General features: G+C 28.8%; 4 protein-coding genes across 4 annotated transcripts; 2 read left to right on the top strand and 2 right to left on the bottom strand.

Moving 5' to 3' along the window:
- Positions 1-116: 116 nt before the first annotated feature.
- Positions 117-4,133, bottom strand: LOC126774487 (RAB6-interacting golgin). Its single transcript, XM_050496049.1, has 4 exons — positions 3,882-4,133; positions 2,787-3,231; positions 1,730-1,870; positions 117-1,205 (listed from the first exon to the last, which is right to left on the bottom strand). Exons 1-4 carry the CDS (start codon positions 3,949-3,951, stop codon positions 926-928), a joined length of 936 nt encoding a protein of 311 aa, XP_050352006.1. The 5' UTR covers positions 3,952-4,133; the 3' UTR covers positions 117-925.
- Positions 4,134-4,412: 279 nt separating this feature from the next.
- LOC126774454 (proline-, glutamic acid- and leucine-rich protein 1-like) lies at positions 4,413-12,301 on the top strand. Its single transcript, XM_050496003.1, has 13 exons — positions 4,413-4,544; positions 4,631-4,778; positions 4,889-5,009; positions 5,254-5,391; positions 5,956-6,095; positions 6,457-6,609; positions 7,058-7,153; positions 7,603-7,756; positions 9,092-9,210; positions 9,789-9,888; positions 10,680-10,859; positions 11,163-11,338; positions 11,456-12,301. Exons 1-13 carry the CDS (start codon positions 4,541-4,543, stop codon positions 12,237-12,239), a joined length of 2,313 nt encoding a protein of 770 aa, XP_050351960.1. The 5' UTR covers positions 4,413-4,540; the 3' UTR covers positions 12,240-12,301.
- Positions 12,302-12,833: 532 nt separating this feature from the next.
- On the top strand, positions 12,834-16,046 carry LOC126774485 (tRNA N6-adenosine threonylcarbamoyltransferase). The gene is made up of 6 exons (XM_050496047.1): positions 12,834-13,014; positions 13,224-13,445; positions 13,668-13,818; positions 14,067-14,173; positions 14,406-14,572; positions 14,831-16,046. The coding sequence occupies exons 1-6, from the start codon at positions 12,900-12,902 to the stop codon at positions 15,071-15,073; spliced, it is 1,005 nt and encodes a 334-aa protein (XP_050352004.1). The 5' UTR covers positions 12,834-12,899; the 3' UTR covers positions 15,074-16,046.
- LOC126774498 (respirasome Complex Assembly Factor 1) lies at positions 15,638-16,784 on the bottom strand. The gene is made up of 4 exons (XM_050496063.1): positions 16,571-16,784; positions 16,394-16,497; positions 16,162-16,291; positions 15,638-16,045 (listed from the first exon to the last, which is right to left on the bottom strand). The coding sequence occupies exons 1-4, from the start codon at positions 16,670-16,672 to the stop codon at positions 15,995-15,997; spliced, it is 387 nt and encodes a 128-aa protein (XP_050352020.1). The 5' UTR covers positions 16,673-16,784; the 3' UTR covers positions 15,638-15,994.
- Between the last annotated feature and the right edge of the window lie 171 nt (positions 16,785-16,955).

The raw sequence follows: 16,955 nt of genomic DNA, 5'->3' as shown, positions 1-16,955 counted from the left end.
TAATGCAAAAACATAATGTATTTTTTAAGCATGGATTTAAAATAAAAGGTAGAAAAATAAAACATTGCCATAGTAAAAATAGTTTTATTGAAAATGTTACTATTAAAATAATTTCTGTAACTTAAAGTTAAAATATTTAGGACAAGATTACAAAAATAAATTATGTAATATATGTCGTTTTAAATTAAGGTAGGACATCAAATAGGATAAACAATTACAATTCGTGAATCATACTTATGTAATATATTAATTAAAAGCACCTACAAAAATTGTCATAACAAAGATATATTCTCAGGTATAATTTCAATATAAAAAGTTTAATTTCATTAAAAATTGCACATCAATAAACAACATCATTTTATAATAATGTCTTAAGTATAAAAATAATTTTAACTTTCAATACATTCGAAAAAATAACAGCTATAATTTAGGAAACTTTTAGAACTGCTTCATTTTGAAAAATTACCCAGAAACATTGCATTAAAATTATTGGAATCAAAGATAATTTACTTAAAGTACAATAACTTAAATAGTAATATTTGTAAAAATATTTATGTCTCCTTCTAGCTTTATTTTGGATGTTGTTTATCTTTTGAGCAATTGGTAATGAAAATATATTACACATTGTAATATATTTAAAAAAGTAGTACAAGATATTAATATTACATTTATACAATCATAGCTTATGTTTCCACGAATTATACTTGTAAATAATTTAATAAATTTACTTAATCTAGTTTTAATAAAATAATTAGTCTTCTAACATGTCATGTTCAACATGACTATACAAAAATTAAGTATTATTATATAATAATAGATTTAAGGTACTTACAATAAGGCACATATTTGATAATTGCACCATTACATTTTTGGAATTAGTTTATTCGTTGTTAAGCCTATTTATTAACAATCTAAAATCTTAAAATCAACTTTTGGGTATAATTTCCACTATTTTACCTGATCTCTCATCCACACCATCTATTATAACTGGTGTTTCATCGACCGGTGTTGCCACTTTATTTATGGCACTATTTCTATCGCTGGCTAGTTCAAGCATCAATGTTTCCAACTTCTGAGCCTTTCTCGTTTCATTGTGAGTGATTAGTGCACAGAGATGTTCAGTAAGCAGTTCCTTTTTCTCTTTTTCTTTTTGTAAATTAATTTTAGCTTGGAGGAATTCTTTTTCAACTCTTAAATAATGTTTCCTATGAGACAACAATTATAATTTATTAATAAATGAAAAGTTATTTTTGTGTTATTTTTTTTATCAATAAAGACCAAAACTAAAAAATATATCAACATCACTTCTTCATAACAAAGTTGTGTTATAAGCTTTCGAAAAAGTGACACTTTTTCCATATACAAAAACAATTAAATTTAAGATGACATTTGGTTAAATTAAATGTTAATATGTTACTGGTTTTACTGGTGGTAGGGCTTTGTGCAAGCACATCTCTGTAGGTACCAACCACTCATCAGATATTCTACCGCAAAACACCAGTACTTGGTATTGTTATGTTCCAGTTTGAAGGGCGAGTGAGCCAGTGTAATTACAGGCACAAGGGACATAGCATCTTAGTTCCCAAGGTTGGTGGCGCATTGACGTTGTAAGCAATGGTTATTATTTCTTACAATGCCATTGTCTAAGAGTGTGGGTGACCACTTACCATCAGGTGGCACATTTTCTGGTCTGCCTACCTATAATATAAAAAAAAATGTAAATACTCACTCAGCATCCGAGTAACTGATGCATGCCTGGTCTATCTTCTTTCTCAAAACAGCAACATCTTGTGAGAACTGTCCATCCAAAATCTGCAATTCTTTTTTTATTTTTTCCAGCTTCACAACCTCCTCCTCTGTTTGTTTCGTCCTAAAAGTTACATAAACATATAACTGTCAAAATGCCATCCATTCATTGTGTAGTGGCAATATTCACCTGATAATAAATATCAGATTTTTTGTCTTCTAAAAATATATTAAGTTAAAATTACCATATTGGTTTATTTATAAGATAATAAAATTTATTCACCATTATTACACATTAAGATATATTTAAAATCTTCGAAAAAATAACACTATAAGATTATGGAATATTTTGAAATGAGAGACAGAATGATAAAAACTCTTGATATGTATTTTTATCAATTTCATTTCTCATTTGAAATCATTGATAAGTTTTAATCTTGAGTAGTTAGTGTGATAAAGTAAGTTTAGAGATATGAAAATAGGATAGTTTATATAAAGTAACTAAATCAGTCATGTTATAACAAATAATTAATTAATGAATAAATCCTATATTTTTTTTATTATTGTTTAAGTCTTTTAAGAGTTGTAATAATAATAAATTTTATGAACTACATAAAAATGGAATTAATAGTCTGGGGCATATTGTAATATTCTGGGACATTATTTACACACGGCCATCCGATCCCAAACTAAGCAGAGCTTGTACTATGGAAACCACACAACTGATATATAATTACAAAATATAATTACACCCAGACTCAGGGCAAACAGATATGTTCATGCATACAAATGTCTGTTTTGGGTGGGAATCGAACCCACAACCTTCGGCGTGAAAGGCAAGTATCTACCAACCACTCCAACCGGCCCCTTAATATCAAATCAAGTTACAAATATTTACAAATTAATCACACTTTTATACATATATAACAAATTGATATAATTTTATATTAAATTAATATATTTTTAACCTAACAATAGAAATTTAGTCACAATAATTACTAAATATTTAACATATATATTTGTTAAAAACATATAAATACCTATCAGCTAAAGCTTTAGCGAGCATCTCCTTCCTCTTCTTATTCTGTTCTTCCATCAACTTCTGTTTCAGCTGTAATTCTTCTAACTTAATCTTATGAGTAGCGAGGTCATCCTCTGTATAATTATCAACACATCTTACCACATCAGGGGCAACATTGGAGCTACTTTTTCTACTAGACACATTTGATTCATCATCTTTATTGTCTTCTATGATATTTTCTTCGATATCTTTGCTGATGGTGATATTTTCAACTTCATTATTATTAACTATATCAATGGTAGAGGTTGGTGTTTTTAGGCTGAGTTTACATTTGTCAAATGCAGTGTCCATAGCGTCATCTGAGCTTAGCTTTTCTATAGGCAATTTATATTGTGGTATTGGTCTTTTCAACTTGGAACCAATTTTATCAATCTTCTTAATATATAATGAATTTGCTTGTGAACCTAATAAATATAACATATTTAAATTTATTATAGTAAATAATACATTATTATTTTATGGAACTATTTAATGTACCTCTGAAATCTCTGGATAGATAAAAAATTATGAAGAATCAACTAGAATAAAAAATAAAAAGATGTTGTTATATTAATTTTTAACCCAAATTAACTAAAAACACTTGTTGATATTAAATAGGACTTATCTTGAAACAGCAAACATATTTTAAATTATCAGAAATTTACATCCTGTTTTAATATAATATAACCTACATGCAAAACCATTATATCATCCAAATGAATGAGTAATATGTATTATAATTTTTACACAAAGTTGATGTCATAGGTGAATTGCAGTCATAGATCACATTTTAATTTTTTATCACTTTATAAAAATCATCAATGAAGAAAATATAGTTTTTCCTTTCATGTCTTTTTTTTTAAACTTTAATTCCTTTGCGTAAAAAAACAACACAACATAAAAAAAGATCTTTTGCTAACCTTGACTCACCGGTTATTTCTTACCTACTACAACATATTAACAATAACTTTTGAAAGTTAACTTATAACAAAAACATTTTTACATAACATGAGACTTAAAAACGGTAAAAGCATGAGAAAATTTGTTATTATTTCCATGGGAGAATTAAATTTACCGCTGTTTGGACTAGATTCCGTCGTCTTCATTCGCTTTAGGTCTTCTTCGCTGAATCCAGTGAAGGACATGATGATTTATTTAATTCACAATTATTTCTTATGCGTCCTTTACTTTAATGCTATTTTTATTTTAAATTATAGTGATTCGAATGAACTGATGAATGCATTTAATTGAATATATAAATACTGAATTGAATACGTGTAAACTGTAAATATAACTAGCAAGCACCAACCTACTATATACCTAGCAAAACGAATTTTGACACTGACATTGACAATAAATAAAACGCCGGCTTGTAATTTGGATACAAAGAAAATAAAATATAAATTAGTCTCTCAGAGAGAGTGATATATTTTAAGATTTTAATTTCATTTAGACTTAATTAATTGTACCTATTTGTTGTGGAAAACTAATTTTTATCTGGAAAACTGTGAGAAAGTTACTCAAGTAGAGGCTGACAAATCGTAACTAGCATGACAAGGAGGACGACAGCTTCTGAAAGAAATGACATTGACAAGTCAGCTTATTGCTCTGTCAGAACATGGTCAAGTCTCATGTAAACAAAATTTTGAAAAAACACGTGCAATTGACAAATTGTAAAATAAAAAACACAACAGACCTTAAAAATTGATATTCATATTAATAAAAAAAATTAAAATGGGTATAATTTTAATTTTTTATTCAATTAGTAGCACTTTGTGTCAATAATATTGGAACTGATAATAAATTTTACATATTGCATTTCAGATATAGTGCTTAATAAAGTTCAAACCGTGGATCCAAACAACAGTGAAGCGGTAAAAGAAGCACTTTCAGGTTTTTTCCAAAATCTTATAAAACAAAAAGACTATAATTGCAACAAATGGTTACGCGAGCTGAAAAATGTTATAAACCGGTAATAAATAACCTCAATTGTTAAGATTTTTCTTATTTATTATATTAAAATATCAATTTAAATTTAGAATAAGATGGAGGCAGATTTTTACCTACAACATTTATTTTCAGGTTCCCCAAATATTGTATGCAGCATCGTAGCAACACAGAAAATTATTTAGCTGGTTTTATAAGCTCCAATAATTACTTTAATGTGATTGAAGCAGCAAAATGTGCACATGCCTTGCAACAGGTGATTTTGATCCAATTAAATATAAATTAATCTTATATTAGTTTTTATATATATGTATAACAACTTGTTCCTATATATATAACATTTATAGTCAAAGCTGTTTATTTATCTTTACTCCTCTTGTGGTTTTAATATGCTATATATGTCTGTATGAATGAAGAATGTATGTTTATGTAAGTAAAGTATTTATATAATTTATAAAGATTAATTAATTATTTAATATTATTACAATATTTGATTTAAGGTTCGCCCAACAAAAGAAAAGACAGCAACTCCAAAATCAAGTTGGAGAGATCAGATTGGTCTACTATGTAACGCGGCTCATACCCTCATTAGTGCAGTGTTCCCTAATGCTGTTGACATGTATAAGGATACAGAAATGGTATTAAAATTGATATAACAGTATATTATTTAATTTTCTATTTTTAAAATCCATGTATTTATTCATAAAAGTAACAGTAACAGCCTGTTAATGTCCCACTGTTGGGCTAAGGACCTCCTCCTCCTCCTACTCCTCTCCCTTTTAAGGAGAAGGTTTGGAGCTTATTCCACCACGCTGCTCCAATGCGGGTTGGTAGAATACACATGTGGCAGAATTTCAATGAAATTAGACACATGCAGGTTTCCTCACAATGTTTTCCTTCACCGTCAAGCACAAGATGAATTATAAACACAAATTAAGCACATGATAATTCAGGTTGAAAAATTTGGTTCTAACCACTAGGCCATCTCGACTCTCATAAAAGTAAATGATATCTTATTATTTATGTTATATATTAAATATAACACGTAAGTGGTTGTTACTTCTTCATATTTGTGTAATAAGGTTTACTTTGCTTGTCATCTATATATTAGATAAAAGAAAGATAAAATTGATTTATTAAATTTAAATTAAAATTTGAATTAAATTTAAATTTTGTATTACATATTTTTTTTTCACTTTTAGGCACAGACACCTAGTGCTAAATCAGCTTTGTCCATAGCACTAACAGATGTAACAAAGAATCTTAAAAATGTGAAAGACAAACAATCATTATTACAAATAAGGTTAAAAAATGTATTAGTCTTCATTCAAGCTATGTTGGTGTAAGTTGATTATATTTTCTATACATTCTAAATACTTAAGTTATAAATATTTATATACCCTAAAAAAATACTAAGTGAGGGACACTTAGTAATGGTTGTACTTTTTTTTTTTCACTTTTCTGGCGTGTATATACGCTATTTGAGCGCAAAATATTCAGCCAATGTCACGTATAAAATAGATGACACATATGATATGAGATTATTCGGTTTGGTTGTAATTTATTGAAGTAAATCAAACACTCTTCACATTTTTTTACTGCCGAATTTATTGCCATTTCTTCTATATCTATACTTTAAATATATTTTTATTTGAATAATAAGAAATACATATATTAATTCAATTAAGTTTAATCTTTTACAGTGAAATATATCCAGTAGCAAAACCAATACGTCCACAGATAATCTTAGATGTTATAGTTAGAGCTTTAAGTGTAACCAGTGGAATAAATTCGCAAGTAAATATTGCATCTGTGAAAACACAAGCTCTTAGAACTTTAGATGCCTTAATTGTGTGGTAAGTAATTTATGTCTTTTTATCTGACATACAGAGTAAATCTTTGAAGTCATATTTTTTTTTTTTTTAATAAAAAATGTTTAAAAAATCTAGTTTTGAAATTAGAACATGATAATAAATCAGAACTGAAAATGTAATTAGTATATGAATTAGCACCATAGTTATGTCTTATTCGAAATTCTGTTATTCTTTTTAATTTTGATTAAACTAATTTTTTTCTAAATCAAAAAGAATAACAGAATTTCACATACTTTCATATTACAAAATATTATTGGGCTTAAAGTTAAACTCGATTTCAAATCACAAAAGAAATTTTTTCAAATTCAGAAAATTTCTTTTTTATTATTTAGGCTGTATTTCAAATTATTTTATTCACCTTTGCGAAATAAAAGTTTAAATATCCAGTCCTTGTTGAGATTGAGATTTTAATATGATGTATTTTTTTTAGCTTAGGTTCAAACTTGATACCATTCTCACCATTATTAATAAGATGTGTGATGCAAACATTAAGATGGAGTTCAGATAATTCTATAGAAGACTACAGGTAAATATTATTATTATTATTAAAGTATTCTCAATGTTAATTAAAATATAATAGTAATTTTTTATTAAAATTTTCATGTTTATTTTAAAAGGCCTTCTAATTATAGCCTTTTTCATGTTATAATAATAATCTATCTCTAAATAATTGACCAAAATTATAATTTTTATTATTTATATACCACATGAATTCATACCTAAAGATTAGGGGTAAAGTCTCACTGAGTTTTCATGTTCTGAATTTGTATTTGAATTTGTATTTAGAGCTCGGCGGTAAAGGAATACAATGTGAGGAAACCTGCATGTGTCTGATCAAATTCTACAAGAGGCTCTAAACCTCATCGAGCCCTTTGACCAGCAGTAGAATATTAACCAACTGTTACTATAATACTATATAATATTACCCTGATAATTTGTTTCATAATTTTTATACATGTTTTAATTATTTCACAGAAAAGTAAGATCCACAGCATACAACACCCTGAGTAAATGGTTGAACATCCTACACGTTCATAGAACATCCGACAGCAGACACTTGTGGGAGGATGAGCTGACGGGACACATTGTCCACGACATCACGCCACTAAAGAAAGTTGTTCAACTAACCGTAAGTGTAATTAATTGAATAAAGATATTAAATAATGTGGAAAAATTAAATCAATTAAATATAAACAACTTATTTTGGAGTTATTTGTGAGCCAACTGACATTTTTTTAGTATAGATAATAAATAATAATTTATTTATTTACTTGAATGAGTGGACTAGCATTTTACAGAAAAAAAAAAATAATTTAAAATATAAAACTATATAATAACAAAATAATATCACATTCTGCATAAACCACTTTTAAAGGCAAGTACATCATTATTATATAACAATAGGTACAACTAGATTAATTTACATAACTAAATTTTAAAAATTGCATAATTATAGTTTTAGAGAAAATAAGAATAAGGTCAAAAACATATTACATAAGTATTAAATAAACATTTAAACTTATTTAAAAATCTCAAATTATTAATGTTGCATTGTATCTACATATATGAAACAGCATGCTTCGTAAAGAAATTCAAAAATAATTACTTTGAGACTAATCAGAATATTGTATCATTTAATACGAGAATCATGGGTAGGTACCACCCACTAATCAGATATTCTACCGCAAAACAGCAGTACTTGATATTGTCGTGTTCCGGTTTGAAGGGTGAGTGAGCCAGTGTAATTACAGGCACAAGGGACATAAAATCTTAGTTCCCAAGGTTGGTGGCGCATTTTCTATGTAAGCGATGGTTTCATTGCTTACAATGCCAATGTCTATGGGCGTTGATGACCACTTACCATCAGCTGGCCCATATGCTCGTCGGCCTTCCTACTCTATAAAAAAAAGTTACCCCAATAAATTGTATATGCCACCGTGTAAAACAGCTCTCTGCTCAAAGAGTTGTGACCGTATGGTAGTGAAAATTTATAATAAGTTGCATTCTGACGTTAATTATCTGCCTTATTTAAGATTTAAGAAAAAATTACATGACTGGTTGGTTGACAAATGTTTTTACGCGGTAAAAGAATTCCTGCAATAAATATTTAAATAAAGAATTATAATATAATGTAATGTCTTATAATTATATTATATGACTTGCAAATATTTTAACTTAATTAAGTTAAAATATTTGCAAGTCATGATTATAATGACTAAACACGTATATTATGTTTAAAGCAAATAAATGGATGAATTGAATTGAATTGAATAGAAACAAAAACAAATATAATGTAAATAATCATACATTTACTAATAATAAGTATAAGCTCCAAACTTTCTCCTCAAAAAGGGAGAGGAGGCCTTAGCCCAGCAGTGGGACATTTACAGGCTGTTACTTACTATACATTTACTAATAATTTAAATATAAATATTAACTTTTAATAACTGTGCGATATTCCTAGATGGGCCCTCAACCGACTAAACACCTCAGCAAGAAAGCAAAGAGGAAACTAGCGGCGAGTCAATTGCAAGAGAGCACAATAGCCGCTCATATGCCCGGGGAGAAGAATAAGATAGTTGTGTTAGTAGAATTAACATCTTTATTTTTTTATATATGTTTGACCACGCCTTGGCAAACGTAGCGTAGGACGCCCTCCAGCTAGGTGGACTGACGATATATGCAAGGTGGCTGGCAGCGGATGGAGATTGAGAGCTGAATATCGAGTTCAGTGGACGAGAAAAGGATGATGATGATGTTTGAATTTAACTTAACTCATGGTTGACTGAACTTGTTAGTAAACACATTTTATGTTTCACGACTAATGTATATTAATATTATAAATGCAAAAGGAACTCGGTATATCTGCTACGCTTGACTAAACCACCCAAAGTTGAACACAAGGAAGGACATTGGTTACTTTTTTTTATACTGATGACAATACAATCTTGTAGGCAAGAGTAAATTCTATTCGTTTTTATTTTAAGGATTTAATAAAAGCTTTTCTTGCGAAGGTGTGGGCTTAAACTCAGGCTGGCACAAGTGAGATTCCGTCTGCTTAATTTGTGTTTGTAGTTCATCTCATGCTTGCAGTATTAAATATTATCTTTAAGTGACCATTCCATTTGAAATATGAATAAATAATATTTCAATATATTCAGTTCAGATGAAGTAAACAATGAAGTGGCGATAGCAGCTCTGGAATGCGCCGAGATGTTCCTAACAGTTTGTGGAAGATTCTTAAAACCTGCAACTCATAAGGTAATACTAATATTTATATTTATAAATGATAGTATATATCTATTTGAGATTAATTTTATTCGAAACTGATTTAATCGTTTTTTTTTATAACAATAATAACAATGTCCGTTTTAATTATAATAATAATATCCTGGGACATTTTTCACACACGGCCATCTGATCCCAAATTAAGCTTGTACAGAGCTTGTACTATGGAAACCAGACAACTGATATACTACATATATTACTTTTCTTTTGTAAATACATAGTTATATAGATAATTACAACAAGACTCAGGACAAACAGACATGTTCATACACACAAACGTCTGTCCTGGGTGGGAACCGAACCCACAACCTTCGGCGTGAAAGGCAAGTATCTACGAACCACGCCAACCGGCTCGTCAGCCATCAGTTACTTCTCCAATCAAGCGTACAGCTTATCTTACTAAGTCGAACCTTTCGTTGACTTTTACATCACTAGGCGTCCCATAAACCACCGCTTTGAAAAACCTATTGATGCTTTACCATAGAAGTTGTCACATAAATTTATTTTTTCTTGGAGGAGAATTTTCTACTATGCACTTTATAGTCGCAAAAAAATGGCGCGATCAAACTATTGCTTGAGTATAGTTTACCGTGAGTTGTATCTTTAAGATAATTTAAACACTAAATTCAAACTAATACTTTACTCGCTAAGAGCATTAGCGAGTAAAGTATATTATTAAATCATATTGTTATAACTAATATTATATTTATAAATAATAATTACATTAACATATCAAACAATCAGCCAGACGTTTATTATTTTAGCTGATCCAAGAAAGCCTCGTACGTGAATGCTACAACCATACATCCTACACTGACGATCAATTGTTATATTTGCTGAGAGCGCTGGAAGCTGCTCGTAAGACAACACCCGTGACGGTACCCCCTCCCACACAGTACTGCCTACATTTGTATAGCATGCTTGTGAATATGCAAAATTCTGAGGTAAGTGTATACTTTATTATCAAAGACAATAAAATCTATTGAATAAGATGCATTACACATGCTTTTCGATTGTCAGTAAAATAATACTAGAGAGATACGAGAGGATCCAGCATGTTTCATGTGGTTCATAGTACTTAAGTACAAATGTTGCTACCATATAGAGTACTGCAAAAATTCTTGCCATTGTATAATAATTAATATGAAATTTTCAATTTTTTTTCTATTGGCAAGTAATACATAAATATCCATTTCGAATATTAACAATTAAAAGATAATTTTTTTTGTTTGTCTTAACATTCCCAGATAGCAAAATTCTGTACCCAAGCGCTACTGGACATACGAATGCACTTACATTGCTCACCGCCATCACTTAACTTTGCTTTAGAACAACCAAAAGAGACAGCAAAGGAAAACCAAATTAAGAAAAAGATTTCAGAAAAAAATAAAGCAGTGTTGGAGTCATTATTGGGGCCTGATAAGTAAGTGCAACTAAAAAAAAATTCATTAAAAAAAATATATATGTTTGTTAGATATACTTTAATCATTATTAATAAATGATTAAATAACTTATAACATATAAACTATTAACTTTTCAGAGTTCCCACAGCTGCCATTGAAAGTGAAATAATAACAATAGCTGATGAGCCCTCGAACAAAAGGCCTCGGTTAGACATTGATGAAGCTGATCAGATAAGTTTAAGCAGTGAATCCGTGAGATCAGTTGAAATGTGCGACGACTCTGAAAACAATGAAGTTGAGGTTGTTGAGTTAAATAAAAACGTTAACATAAGCAAAGATGCTGAACAAGCAATGGAAGACGAACAAAATGAAAAAGATATACATAATGCAAGTGATGTAATACAGGAAAATAATTCTATAGAAAATTGTCTTACCCAAGAAAATATTAAAGACATAGACACTGAACAAGATAAAATGCTCATTCATGAAGCCGCTACTCAAATGCCATTAAACACATCTAATGACACAATTGAAGAAGAAAAATCTCTTTCACAGGAAGTCAGTTATGATTATCCAAATGAAGGAACAGAAAATGTTAAGGTTTTAGAAAAAATGGATGATGAAAACTTACCCAGTACAAACGATACAGATGACATACAAATAACTTGCGGGCAAGTGGTTAGAGATACGGAAGATGTAGAAGCTGAAAAGAACATAGATGATCTTGAAATAGTTTCCAAAGTTAATGGTATACAAAAGGAAGATTTAGCAAATGGTGAGATCGTTGAAAATGCTGTAGTTGACACGGACACAACAGATGGTGCAACTTTAAAGTTGGCTACTAAAAATGATGGTATTTCTGTTGAAGATATGCTGGCTGATTTCGTCGATGAGGTTATTCAAGAAGCAGCTGAAACTTAATTTTTATTTAAAATATATATATTGTCGTTCATAGTGCCCAGAATAAACGCATTTAATCGCAAGTAGTCGTAATTTATTTTTGGTCACATATTTTTAAGGGAAACAGATTAATAAAGAGATGGCCCCTTTTTTTGTATAATTATTTAACTTGATGGAGTAAAAATGTGACAACCATTTCGAATTACAAACATTAGGTAGGGATTTAGTTATTCAATTAATTTTATGAAAATATATTTTTATTACAGAAAAATAGTATTGCTTTTTTATACAAAACAAACACTATTAATAAATTATTATTAATATCAATTACAATTAAACTGTAGCACAGTTAACAACTGCTTATGATCCTCTGTATGCGATATAAGCGCTATGAAAGTGTTTTTTTTTAATATAGTATATTAAAGTTGCAAATTTAGTAATTCCGAGTCTTTAATTAAAAAAAGTTTCGAATTAGGCAATACGAACAATAACATTATAATTCAAATGTTAAGCTTACTCAAAGATATAATATATCAAATTTTATAATTACCTTTGCCTTTACTGAGAGGAAGATTATAAAAAAAAATGACGTTTGTAATGTGACACTGACAATGATGTTATGATTATTTTGTAAATATAGAACAGCGTGTTAAAGTGAAAAATACAATCTTAATTCAGAAAATGGTTATAGCAATAGGATTCGAAGGAAGTGCAAATAAACTTGGAATAGGTATAGTGAAAGATGGTGAAATACTTGCAAATTGCCGACGAACATATATCACGCCGCCAGGTGAAGGTAACGTTTGTATTCTGAAATGATTTTATATGATTGTTTTGGAACGTTTGGAATTAGATTATCTTCCTATATAGTCATTATAATCTTAAAACTTCTTTAAACCATTTGAATAAATAAATTGAAATCATGATAATTTTTTTTAAATAATTAATCGTAAATAACAGTGATTTGTTAGAAAATAATGTCGTATATTTATATTATAAATGCAGGTTTTCTGCCTAGAGAAACAGCAGAACACCATCAACAGAACATTCATGAGGTTCTTCAGGAAGCACTAGGACAATCGGGGATAAAACCTGAGGAAATAGATGTTGTCTGTTATACGAAGGGCCCAGGAATGGGGGCACCACTAATGGTGTGTGCTATTGTAGCTAGAACATGCGCTAAACTGTGGAACAAACCAATTCTTGGTGTCAATCATTGCATTGGACGTATCCTTTTTAAAAATAATTTGATGAGTGATGTCCTACCTATGTTTTTATTTAATTTATATGTGGGCAGTAAATGTCTCTTTTGGTAGTATAATTGCCACTGCCACCCACAGACATTGCCAATGTAAAAAATATTAACCATCCCCAACATGCACCACCAACCTCTAGAACAAATTGTTGTATGCTTTTAAGAAATAAATATATCTTAGCAATAATTAACAGATATTGAAATGGGTAGACTGATTACAAAAGCAAATAATCCAACAGTTTTGTATGTTAGCGGTGGAAATACACAGGTTATAGCTTATTCTAGACAGAGGTACAGGATATTCGGAGAGACAATAGATATTGCTGTTGGCAATTGTCTAGATAGGTAAGAATATATCTCGCGATAAAACGTAAGTCAGTAAGTTTTCTATGTGAATATTTGATTCATGTATCTTAAATTGTTATAACTTATTTAAAGTTGAAAAAAAGAATCATGCAAATGCTATAATAAATTACCAATTTTTAACGTAATTTGTATTAATTAATTTTTTTTTTTCTATATTTGGTTTTTCTTTTATTCGCTGGTGAAGTATTTTACATAGGATTACATTCTGATACTTGTTTTGTCATTAGATTTGCAAGGGTATTAAAATTATCTAATGCACCCAGTCCCGGCTACAATATTGAGCAAATGGCTAAAAAGGGGAAAAAATATTTACATTTGCCGTATTGTGTTAAAGGTATACATTAATTTCATATTATCTACCAAATATATAAATAATTAAGAAACATAGAATGAGGTTAGTAATCTAAAGACTGAATATTTACATTGTATTTAAAATGTTGAAGCTGTACACACTTATACAGCCGGTCTAGTTGAATTTTTTTAAACTAAGTGAAAATAAAAACATTTGAATAATGTGTATATAATTATGTTTGCATTAACAGATTTATCTTTTTACTTTTACAAAGGTATGGATGTAAGTTTCTCAGGAATATTATCATTTATGGAAGACAGAATAGATGAATTATTAAAGGAATATACACCAGAAGATCTGTGCTATTCGTTACAAGAAACTGTATTTGCAATGCTGGTTGAAATAACTGAGAGAGCAATGGCTCACTGTGGATCAGATGAGGTAAAGTATAAAAAACTTAAGTTTTTTTCTAATTTTATTTAATTTGATTAGTCATAATATGAAACATACATTCCCATTTTTTCATTCGAAGGAAGGCATTCCCATAAATGGCTTTTCTTAAAAAAGTTTTAGAATATATTAAAGATAATTAACATGTACAAGAAATGAAAAGATGGTTTCAATTTTTAATGACAATATTAATATCCCTAATTTTTTTTTTATCTTACAAATATTATTACACTTTACATTTATTGCCAGGTCTTAATAGTAGGAGGAGTTGGATGTAATGAACACTTGCAAGAAATGATGGGAGTGATGTGTTCAGAGAGAGGTGCAAAAATATTCGCAACTGATGAAAGATTCTGCATAGATAATGGAGTTATGATAGCACATGCGGGTGTAATTGCATATGCAGCAGGCACTCGTATGGACTTTAAAGATACTACCATAACTCAGAGATATCGAACAGATGACGTATTAGTTACTTGGAGAGATGATTAAAAACTTATTTAGTCAGGTTTTTTTTTTATTGAATAGAGAAATTTAGAGGAAAATGTGTTATCTCTAAATATCTATTAAAAATAACTTAAGCGTAAAAGCATCATATCAGAGATTCAAAGAAGAGTTGATGCAATACATATATTTTTTTAAATTTCTCAATAGTTTCAAATTCAGCAGAGATAGTAGTAAAATAAAACCAATAGATTCTAAATCAACCATTATAATAGTGTTCAAAACAAAGAACTCAATTTAAACATATGATTCTTACATGCAACAAATAACATTTAAAAATAAAAAAAATATGGAATTATTTTAGCGAATTAAATAAAATATGTTTATTACTTTGCATTCATTAATAGTAAACTTAATAGGTAATTATTTATTGTCTTAGTAAAAAACCTAATAAAAAATTTACAATAAATTTAAATGTTTATACACTGTAATTTGGATCATAAATAATAAATGTTCATTTTGAACTATTACTAATTTTATAGACCATAAAATAACAAAAGCTGCAGTGTAAACACAGCCTCATTAAATACCTTAAACAAAATTATACTCTTAATGTATAATTTACAAATACATTCTGCTTAGACTTGATGATTTTTTTTTTATTTTTGATTGATATTAAATAATAACTATAGTATTCATTTGTAAATAAACATAATAAAAATTTTGGCACTTAAATCTGGCTAGTAATTTTGGCTAAATAAAACTTTAAATACATTGGGATTGTAACAAAGTATGTTTCAGATAAAAAATAAATAGATAACTTCGAAGTAGAAAAAACTTTTTACTTAAATAAGCAATGTGGTGAAATTAAAAAAAAACTTCAAATATAAGACCTTAAAACCTTTGTACTACACTCGTTTTTAGGTTGATGTCTTATAAATATCTTATTCTTCTAGTCACAATTTAATTTCATAAGCTGTTAGTTCCATGTAATCCTGTGTACATTATAATCCATGTTACCTGTAAATATAAACAATTTTTAGTATTTTATCAGATATTTAACAAAGTTTAATATCAATTATATAGAATTAGTCATCAATATTTAAATTAAAAATTTTATTAAATCATGCTCTTACCAAAAACCCAGCAAATGAAGTCATGAAACCTTCTTTCGTTATTTCCCACATCCCTCCAAATTCTTCTTCATCCACACTTTGAAAATTATTTACATAAATGTAAATCACTGCAGCATTCACAAGCACAAACCTAAAAAAATGTCATGATTATACATGTTGAAGTTTTATCATTTTACTTATTTATATGATTCCAAATTCAAATAAGAAGTTTAATACAACATTTATATCTTACAGCAATAATCCGACAAATCCTTTCAATGGCAATATACCCCAACACAATCCCAAAGCAATACCTATAGCTTGCCGCATCCAGTAGATCACGTCCAGAAACTCTTCCTATAAACAATAACATCACATTAAAGAAGTTATTTGCTTTAAAACATTCAGTCTCGTGATTATTTCAGCTAACCTTATCGGGCCATTCAGTGCTAGATGAAAAAGCTTTTTTCCAAACACATTCAGTTACTTTACTCCTTGTCAAACTATCCGATGATTTGTTTTTACTCGACATGTTATTAAGTTATGTTTTTAATCTTTAATATTTAAAATTTCATTTATAAATGCAATCATTAATCAATAAATAAATTCAATATCTTGAAAGTTACACGTCACGTCACTGTCAGTAGCAGCAATTGTCAAATCGAAAGACAATAGCATTTTGTACGAGGTTAAGTATGGTGTTGCCATTTATTGTCTCCTTATTAGTTTAGCATTAGAATGATATTATTATCATAGCTACAAAGCCAACGAAATAAAATTATATTTAAGAGTTTGCTTTAAAAAAAGTTATTTTT

This window comes from Nymphalis io, chromosome 16 (assembly GCF_905147045.1).
Source record: "Nymphalis io chromosome 16, ilAglIoxx1.1, whole genome shotgun sequence".
In the NCBI taxonomy this organism is placed as follows: Eukaryota; Metazoa; Arthropoda; class Insecta; order Lepidoptera; family Nymphalidae; genus Nymphalis; species Nymphalis io.
The sequence above is the reverse complement of the archived record's forward strand: the minus strand, read 5'-3'. Positions and strand labels throughout refer to the sequence as shown.